The sequence below is a fragment of the Acyrthosiphon pisum genome, unplaced genomic scaffold (assembly GCF_005508785.2).
Source record: "Acyrthosiphon pisum isolate AL4f unplaced genomic scaffold, pea_aphid_22Mar2018_4r6ur Scaffold_21898;HRSCAF=25236, whole genome shotgun sequence".
Classification (NCBI taxonomy): Eukaryota; Metazoa; Arthropoda; class Insecta; order Hemiptera; family Aphididae; genus Acyrthosiphon; species Acyrthosiphon pisum.
In genome coordinates, this window is record NW_021771412.1 from 37,750 (window position 1) to 48,682 (window position 10,933).

General features: G+C 24.7%; 2 protein-coding genes across 2 annotated transcripts; one reads left to right on the forward strand and one right to left on the reverse strand.

Annotated features, from left to right (window-relative positions):
- Positions 1-687: 687 nt before the first annotated feature.
- Positions 688-2,423, reverse strand: LOC107883473. Its single transcript, XM_016803565.2, has 2 exons — positions 1,985-2,423; positions 688-1,848 (listed from the first exon to the last, which is right to left on the reverse strand). Exons 1-2 carry the CDS (start codon positions 2,126-2,128, stop codon positions 1,690-1,692), a joined length of 303 nt encoding a protein of 100 aa, XP_016659054.1. The 5' UTR covers positions 2,129-2,423; the 3' UTR covers positions 688-1,689.
- Positions 2,424-6,772: 4,349 nt separating this feature from the next.
- Positions 6,773-10,378, forward strand: LOC100572274 (ER degradation-enhancing alpha-mannosidase-like protein 2; the record flags this gene model as incomplete). Its single annotated transcript, XM_008183755.3, is given in 4 exon segments — positions 6,773-7,150; positions 7,300-7,553; positions 9,085-9,277; positions 10,235-10,378. Coding segments are annotated over 4 exon segments (880 nt in total), but the record flags the coding sequence as incomplete, so codon positions are not given.
- Between the last annotated feature and the right edge of the window lie 555 nt (positions 10,379-10,933).

Genomic DNA, 10,933 nt, shown 5'->3' on the forward strand with positions numbered 1-10,933 from the left:
ATTGTATCAAATATCTTATTGCATCAAATAATCATAATTTTTTCTAGCATGTCACTTGTAAGTGACATGCGCAGATCCGATGAAACAAACTTTAACCCCGAGAAACAACGTTCAACGGACACCTATATAGTATATAGTTATTTCTATTTTAGTATTTTCTAATAATTAATAAATAATAATTATGTATCATAGAATGGGGTGAATAGAAACAAATGCAAATGTAAAAACAAAAATTTGTTACTTTTATGTCCACCTCATGTATTATCAATATATTAAAATATATTTCTTAGATATTATGAATTGTCAACCAGTAGGTACAAAATTAAAAATTACATACAATAAAAATAAAAATCATTATATAATATATGTTTCTTCTATAGTTCTAGGCATACAAACTACATAGATACATAATTATTAATTATTTTACATTTTTACATTTTTAAATTGAAATCAAATAATATTGACAAATAAATATTTATTTACCTATTGGGTTTTTTTTAAAAAAAACACTAAAAACTAAAAGGTAAAAATTATTTGAATTTCCTAAATAAACTATAATTATTTCTCCAATATATAATATAATTCAATAGTAATTTAATATGTAGATACAATTATAATTTATAACTTATATTATTGTTCTAAATTCTAAATTATAATTAATATTTAATATAAATAAATTAAAATTGAATAACATTAATAATAGAAGTTAAGACTAAAATTATTAATAATCTAAAAATGTTCAGTACTTACTTGAGTGACAGGAACACTTAGGATTACTTGTGCTAATCTAAATAGCTCTGGTTTAATCAATCTCAAATCCTACCAATACTGTCTAATACTCGTGGAATGATGTAAACGTTGAACATTATCATAGCTTTGTAACAACAAATGAATTGGTATTCCTTCAACACTTTCATTTTGTTCTTGTATAGAAATACATGTTTTAGTTTGAATAAAATCTTCCAAATCATCAACTTCAAAATTTAACAAATTATGATTGTCAACTTCACAATGAGTTGCAGATACAATAATTTCATAATTTGAAATTGGCATTGAATTTTTATCTAACCATAAAATCATTATACTACACTACAGATATTTCAAATATTTAAACAATTTTTATATACTACCTCTTTCATTTTAGAAATACATTTTCGATCCGATGATGATTTAAGTGCATCTTCTACACAAAGTTGTAAAGTATGCACAGAGCAACGAATTAACACATTTAGAGGCTTTAAGGCTTGTTCTTCAAAATCATTGTTTTGGTTTGACATCACAGTCACTAAATCATCTTCTAAGCCATCTAGAGGATCCAATTCCAAATCTTCACTCATTGGGTTATTATTTGTATTATCTTCTAACAATTTTTCATCTTGAAAAATATGTTTCAAATTTTTAAAAAATGTAAATTTTACTTAGTTCAACAATGATTGCCTGGTAAATAACTAGTTAGTAGTTACCTAATGAATTTAATACTTAATCATAGGTACCTACTTGTACTACTTTGCAATTTGTATATTTGCACACTAATATCATTACTATAATCATTAAGCTTATATTATAAATTATAATACCTCTTAGCTCTTACTTATTTATTGAATAATTAACAAAATTATTTACCATAAATTATTATAATTTATAAGTAAATACTAGAAACTAGTAAGTTAAGTCTAAAACTTAAAAGTCTTAACATTGTAAAGCTAAAATAAAAATATAGTTTTTTTCAATACCATCAGTTTCTTTTTGCATTAGATCTACCATCTTGACAAAATTTCTCGCATTGTCAGTCGTGATTGTAAGAATTTGTTGTTTTTTAATTTCAAAAACTGTAAGAACTTCATTGACCTGAAATAAATTTGTTAATTGTTTATTATAGTATTTTTATATCTAATCAATGTTCTTCTGTTTATTATAAAGATTAATTATAAACAATTTAGTATTTATTGATTTAGTATTTAGTACTATTTAGTAATTTACTGACCTTTTCTTTTAAATACACAGCAGTGTGTTTTTGGGTTAAGTCTATCATAGCTAGTGTGTGTAAAGTAGTCACTGTTGTATCGGCAGCTGCATATTGAACATTAATTCCTAAAATGGACTTATCCTTTCTTGACGCACAATCCATTTTAAGGCATAATAATTTATTTTTAACCAAGTCTTTAATATTTGCGACAACTTCATTTGATTTATTAATAACGTTTAACCTTACATTACGTTTATTAATTACATTACAGCCATTATCTAAACCGGCCTAACCTTTTAATAAAGGATTTAAAATTTTACGAAATCCACTATCTTCTAAAAGTTCAAACGGTCGTCCATTAACCGTTACCAATTCTGTACAAGCATTCATGCTTGTGCTGTAAGCTCAATAGAAATATACTTTGATTTCTTATTTTCAAACTGTAGTTTTGATTGTGTCATTGGCTTTTGCTATAGTAAAAATTTGATAAATATTAACTTCTAATTTCTATAGGTATTTATAAACTTTAATATTTATTATATATCAAATTGGTAATGTTGAAAAATAAAAAATGTACTCAGGTAGGTGAACATATTCATTTTATTCATTTATTGTGTTATTTTAGTGTTATAACTTAAAAATTATAAAATGATTAAAAATTTCAAAATTATAATTGATAATTTTTGAGTATACCTATTGGCTATTATAGTTAAAAGTTAAAAATAAAATGCGATTGGATAAATTTGTATAATTTTGTCCTATATTTTTATTACACGAACCTTAATAGTTGTCTGTTCATAATATTTCATCTTTTTTTCTATTTCTCTCGATTCAACAGACAAATATTTTGCAAAAATGTCATAAAGTAAACTTTCGATATGCCGCTCTAAATTTTTAGCATGCTCGCCTACAAGTTCTTGTCCACAAGACTCTATTAGGCATTCTGATTTTCCTGTCGAAATATTAAACTTAAAATATTTATGAACAGGAGAAGTTCTTTTTCTGCCCATTTCTATCTATAAAGTATAAAGTATAATGATTATTAGGTACCTATGATACATTGATGAAAGGCACAACATAAGAAAAATAAAATATACTTACTTAATGCGTTTATGGTAAGTAAACTGGTGAAGTCTAAATAAGACTAATAATTTTCAATTTTGTATTATATTATTTAATATTTTATTTTCAGTAATCTGTATACATGTTTGGTTTTTGAACAATTAACAATGAATAATGATAAATATTAAATGCGGGCGCTAAATAGTAAATATCGTTTAGCTAAATATACAGTTTGGTCACTATCGATAAAACCTATTATTGTTTTATCGATATAATAACTTGTCGTTGTCGTCACTGATTGGTTCATTAGTGATTGTTTCATTCTAGTTACTATCTCTTTATCGTCTTAGTTGCATTAGTTGCAAAAAATACATACAAATTGATATGCCACTTAATGTTTAATAATTCGGGTTTTGGGTTAACCCAAATATTTCATAAGGGTTTTGGGTTATTTCGGGTGTTTTACCGGTGTTTATTTTTTCAATCGGTTTTCTCTATACGGGTTTTGGGATATGCTATTTATTTGGGTTAATTCAGGTTTTGGGTTTCGGGTTACGTTCGGGTGCAAAGCCCTGTTTTCAGTACCTAAACTAATAAAATAACAACAGTATTAAAAAAAGTGAGCAAGTAACCGTTGCTCTGCTGTACAGTAGGTTACAATTAGGTCACTGTATAATGGATAGTATTAAATTTGAATTCAATGATATAATATCATTGTATACGAAAAACGATTCTGAGCGAAGACTGTTAGTCAGCCTATGATATATTATATTATATATTTGATGATATTATTGTGAATAAATTAATTTATTAACCTATTTACCTGGAACCTGTTTTACATTTTCAATCCTTAGCTATAAAAGTTAAACATTTTATACAATATTTTTAACTACAAAATCATTTTTTAATTTTAAATTTGATAAATGTAAAAATTTGAACTTTAAATTCCTATTAAAAAGTTTGTGCCTTTATTTTTAATGTTTTTAATCTGCTATTGTAACAATATATTAGGAGCCTTGTATTAAATTGTCATGCTTTTTAACCCAACAAATAAAAATTTATTGACATTTATAGAAAAAAACTAAAAAAATTGAAAATAGAAAATGTCCGTAAACATTTTAAAATGAGTCAAAATATTTAGATAAAATAAATATACTATGTAAATTTCAAGTATTTACAGTTATTCACTTTTGAATTATAGCAAAATAAGAAAATCACTACATAATAAATCGAGTGAATATTCAATTTTGGAAAAATTTGAATTTCAAACGTTCATAAAAATTTAATTTTAATTTCACGTAGACATTTATTTTTTTATAAAGGTATACAAACATATGAATTTCTTACTCAAAATAATTTGCACATTTTTGTGATTTTTACGTATTTGTCACAATTTGAACTGAAAATGCTTATAAAAAAAAAAAATGGGACTGTATTTTAATATTTTTCAATTTCAACTACAACAGTATATTAGGAGCATTGTATTCAATTTTCAAGCTTTTTGACCTAACGAATAAAATTGTTTTGGTATTTGTAGAAAAAATTTAAACTGAAAATGTCCGTGGACCACTCAAAACAGTCAACATTTTTTGATAATTTTGTGGTTTAAAAAAAAATGCTAATATAAACATTCCGTGAAAATTTCATGTATCTATGGTTATTTATATTAGAGTTACACTAAAAACCAATATGGATTTTGTCGAAAACCGATTTTGCATAAAAATCCTTAACTTTTTATTTGTTATTCTTGGCGCTTTTGAAAACAACATAAACTAAATTTTGAACTCCTCAATACACCAACTAGATTCACTTTCTCATCAAACAAAATACTGTTGAAAAAATCAAAGCAGTGTTACTGCCCCAAACAGTGATGACATAAAAAAAAAACACATCATTGTGAAATCAATACATTCATCGGAGCGACAGCGTACTACGTCCGCCAAGTATAGTTACTCCAATATTAAACCCATGCACTTTTAATTCAAAGAAATACGACGTGTATAGCCCTGGCTTAAATGAACATTAAATTAATTAATTTAAAATTTATTTTTGTAAAAAAAAAAAATATATTTCCTTTTTTAAAAACTTCAACTGAGGTTCTTGTGAATCATTTATTCGAACATATTAAACATTTAAATATTGTTGTAAAATCCAAGGTTTGATTTTGCCACATAATTTTAAGATATTACATTTTTATCAATATTTGTTTCAATGGCTAAATTTAAAAATTATTATTATTTACATTTAGATTATTTATCTTAATTAAGAATTAATGGTTTGATATAACTTCCCATTCTGGTTTTGTATACCTATTTTAATAAATAACACCGCTATATAATCCTACTTCTACGTAATAAATCATTTTCTAAAATAAGTAATAGCCTAATCAATCATATGTATAATAGATAAAGCTCATTATAGTTCAAATAAAAATTAAGTTACATATAATGCAAGAAGGTATATTCATAGTTATGGACATAAACAGAGTATTTATTTATGAAACTCTTTTATAATTTACTATATTATAATATTACATTTTATGATTCAATAAAACTATTTATTAAATAAATTTAATGAACAGTTTCATGCAACTCGGCAATAGTAGATTAGTAACGTTTTATAATTATTATCAAACCATTTCAACCTAGATTTGTACAGGTATGACAATATTGGAAACTGGATAATTAAATTTAAGAGGTTTATTTCAGACTTATTTTACACAAATTAAAACAATCTAATGATAAAAAAATTAATAAAAATTCACCCATTTAAAATGGTTTAAAACTAGAAATGTTATTAAAGTGTGACAATATTGCAGCCTTGTCATGTAGTTAGTGATAATTTCTAAATAGTCAGAATATTTAAAAAAAAAAAACCAACTATTGATTTATATATTTAAGTTACTTTAAAAATATAATAACTTAGATTATAAGTTTGTCGATTAAAAAACCAACTAAGTTACCAAAAAATTAGAAAAAAGTTATATACTTACTACAAAAAACATAATATATATATAATACCAGAATCATCAAATTATAATAAATATGACTTAATGATAAAATATTTTAAATTTGTATGATATTAGATTAATTTGCATAAAATATTGATTACATTTTAAAAAGTGTTTGTTTGAAATTTTGAATTTTCAGGATTTGAAATTGTTTACATTATTTAAGAATGGCTTGATAAAAAACCTTTTGAATAACTTTATAATTTTTTAAAAAATAACTAGTTAAGTTATCAATTGTGCTACTAAACAAAGTAACTTCTAAGTTTCTAACTAGTTAGTGTCCAGCATTATGACATAAAACTATAATAATATAATATGTCAATGGTTTTATTGGTTGAATAATTTTTATTAACTTATAATATTTGAAATATTATTAATAAATTCTTAAATAATCCTTTACCAAATCATATTAAATTAATCAAAATCTTTCACATAATTTATATATAAATAATAATAAATATAAGTCATAATCCACGGCTACAGATAATTCAAAACCTACAAAGTAAATAATACATAACAATTTTATTTATATATGAATGGAAAATATATAAATATTTATTTGTGTTATTATTGTACTAATATTTTAATAATGAATACATTTTTAATTGAGTAAAAGTATTATTATTTTAAACCCATAATTATAAATGTTTTCATATATTAATTATTAAAACACACTTGTCTAACATTCCAGGTTAAAATAGTGGTCTAAAATGTCTACAAATATTTTTCTTTTGATTATTTTAAACATAACTGTAAGTGATATTTTATTATTTGTTAGGTAGCTTTAAAAGCTCTTCATTCATTGTTCAACCATAGATCTAAAATGGGATTAATGGGTAATCATTTGGACGTGGCCTCTGGATTATGGATTGCACATGATTCAGGCATTGGTGGTGGGATTGATTCATATTTTGAGTACTTAGTTAAAGGCTCTTTGCTATTTAACCTGCCTCATTTAAGAAGCATGTTCGATGAGTTAAGAAAGCCTATTGATAAATACTCAGCAACTTCCACAGGGTGGTATTTTTGGGTGAACATGCAAAAAGGCCAAGTAACAATGCCCATATATCAGTCATTAGAATCATATTGGCCAGGGCTTTTAAGTCTAATAGGTAATTATACCTTAATATACTTAATAATTCGGATATTTAATAGTATATTGTCATTATAATATTATCCCTAAAGATTTGCTTTGATTTTATTATTTTAATTATCATATGGTTAACTTTTATGATATTTTAAATATATGCTATTATTTTAGGTGATATAGATATTGCCATGAAATCGATGTCAAATTATCATGATGTACTTAAATTATACGGTTTTACTCCTGAAGTTTACAACGTTGTCAATCAGGAGGCTGCTAGAGATTCATTCCCATTACGACCGGAATTAGTCGAGTCTGCCATGTATCTGTACAAGGCAACTAACGGAGATCCTTATTTACTAGATATAGGTAGCGACATTCTACGTTCCATTCAACACAGTAGCCGCACGCGATGTGGATATGCCACGGTAATATATTTATTAATAAACATTTTTAATATACTCATGAGTTGTACAGTTATAATACATATAAACATATTAGGTGTTTTATAGAGATTTTTTTTTTGATATTTATTAAATTGAAACTTAATCTTAATATAAAATACAAATATTAATATGATAGTAAGTAATAATAAATTTAACTAAAATAAAAACATGTTTAATTCAAATATACTTATTAGGTATTTATTTTTAATATAATATAATACTATTACTTTTAATTATTCATCATATTGTTTCATATTTTTATTTAAAAAAACAAGTATTATTGCCATACTAGGATTTAATCTTTTCATTTTTCCATCACAAATAATTCCATAAATTCCACAAATGCTCATAAGTTACTTATACTTCTGGAATACTTAAGTACTATTTTACCTAGGTACCTAAAAAGTGTTAGGTAATGAATTCAAAGCAAAAATGATAATTTGTAAAACCTTATATCGCCGTCCCAGTAGAACAATGACGCAACTGCAATAATTGCAATTTTACAGGAAACCCAAAAAACTAAATTATTTTCACTAAAATGTTAATTATTTATGAGTGTACAATTGATTATGGAATTGGGGCTTTGGAAATTGTTACAATACCAGTCCACTAATAGGTGTACTTTTTGCTGTTGAAAAAATTCACCCCTTACCCAGAATTTCACCACCTAAGTAGCAAATAAGTATGATTATTTTGGACAATAAATTAGGGAAAAATAAACTTTTTTGAACAACTTTATAAAAAAAAATATTATTTTAAAATTTTAATGACTGATGCTTGTAATACATATTTTAAGACTTACTAATAGTTCAAAATAAAAAAACACAATAACATTGTTGAGCAAACTAAGTATAAACATAACAAAATAATAAAAATCAAATTTCAGTCTCCTTAACAAAAAATAAGAAACTTAATTGATGCTTTTAATAATTTTAAGATTTAAAAAAAAACAATAATAAAAATCAAATTTCTGTCTCCTTAACAAAAAATAAGGAACTTGATTGATGCTTGTAATAATCTTAAGATTAAAAAAAAAATAATAATAATAAAAAAAAAACAATAACTTTATTGAGCAAACTTTTAGTATATAAACATAACAAAATAATAAAAATCAAATTTCTGTCTCCTTAACAAAAAATAAGGAACTTGATTGATGCTTGTAATAAATTTAAGATTAAAAAAAAAAAAAAAATAATAATAAAAAACAATAACATTGTTGAGCAAACTTAAGTACAAAAATAACAAATCAATAACTAATTATTTGTTTTCAAGAGTTTCATAAAAAGTTTTATAATATTGTGGAATTATGTTGGTTTGAATTAAACTATTTAAATTGCGTAGTTTATTTTCCGAGAGGGTCATCATTTTAGTGTAAGCTGATTTTAGAACTATGTTATTAGTTTCTATGCTTTTTCGAGCACGTGTTTTTTTAGATGTAAAGTTAAGTTCATTCCACTCTTTAATTAATAAGTTAATATTATTAACTTATTAATTTAAAATTGTTTATTTTTAGATTAAAAGTTGCAAAAAACATTCTCTTCAAAATAGGATGGAGTCATTTTTCCTTGCTGAAACAACCAAGTACCTTTATTTACTTTTCGACCCCGATAACTTTATACATAATGATGGAAGTCATGGTAAAGTTTGGAAAACAGCCAGGGGTCGTGAATGCATAGTCGACGCAGGTGGATACGTTTTTAACACAGGTAAAAAGCCTTTATTCCTAAATGCTGTAACATTGCCCAACTTATGTTTTAGATTCTGAGCGGAATGACAATAACCTGTAAGATTTCTGTTAGTTACACAATAATAATTTCATATAACAATAAAATAATATTTTCTCTAATCTTAGACATTGCAAATGGTTTTTGCAACAAATTTTATCTAGATTATAGATTCTACTTTAAGGGATCAAAAGTATGAAATTACGACTATTTTTTTTTAATAATTGCGATTAACTAATAAAATAACGAGGGAAAATGGAAGTATATATTGAACACCAATTTTAGACAAGATAAATTTTTTTTGTGATTCAGTATGGAATAATTGTCTAAATTTGAATTTTTTCACCATTACGTATATTATTATTATCCATCCATACCAATGTTTCAATTTATTTAAATGTTAATGCTTTTAGATTTTAGTTTTAAGTGTAACTTACATATTACATTATTCTCTTTAAGCCTGCATTCGAAAAAAAAATATTTAGTATATGATTAGATTCTTAAAAAAATAAATAAAAATAATTTAAAAAACTTATAAATTTAAATAATTACTAAGTTACTGACTTCTTCTATATCTGTAACTTGTAATTAGTTACAACTAATGGAATAATTTACCCATCCCTGGTTGTATATTACAATATGAATAAAAAAATTTTTTATTGATTGATAAAGTTTTACTTGCGACTTATTACTATACTCTGTTCCACGAGAGAAGTAGACCGTTTCCGGCATGTAGACTGATGAGTGGTCTTTCTGTGGCACTGTTTCCCTCACTTAATGACAGTCGTCGTCTGTGGTAATGCACGGGAAAAGACAAGTAGAAAAGTAGAGAAGTAGAAAAGACGCCACCCAGTCTACTTCTCTTGTGGGAGGAATATAGGACTATTAATTTTTGTCCCTATAATTTTTATTTACAAATATTTTTTATGATCTATTTAGAGGCTCATCCTATAGATCCCGGAATATTGCACTGTTGTTACATGGCTGACAACAACCATTGGTCGCATCGTCAACAGCCAAAATATAAACGTTTTATGAAGTCGTCCATGGTAGTTGACCAAAAAAAAGAATCAACCAATCAAGGTGTGTATAAGAAAAAAAAAAAATTGGAAATTCAAATGTTTACACATTCTAATTTTTCGTGTATGGTACATTAGGGTGGTCCTTATTTTTCATTTTTCATTTTTTTGAGATTACCCCCCCTAAAAAGGTTCAACTACCTAAAAAAATCATACAAAAAAAGTTTCATGCAAATTCTTTAATTTTAACACGTGCCGCAAAAGCTCCAAAGTTACAAAAATAGAACATTTTTAATATTTTAAATTTTTTTTGATATTCTTAAACATAACTTTAGAAATAAAAATGTTATAAAAAATCTGTTAAGATACAATGATAGAAAACTAAATTTACTAAAATTTATTTCATATAGATTAGATTCCAAATATTTTATTTTTTCAAATATTTTAATCAGAAAGTAAAAAAAAAAAAATCACGAAAATTGAAATATTTTCATCAGCATAACATACAAATAATCATGAAAACAATTTACAATAAATAAATAACATAGTGACTTACTAATTTCTTTAATATATTTTAAATATAAATGATACGACTATATTTATTGCTGTATAACTTGTG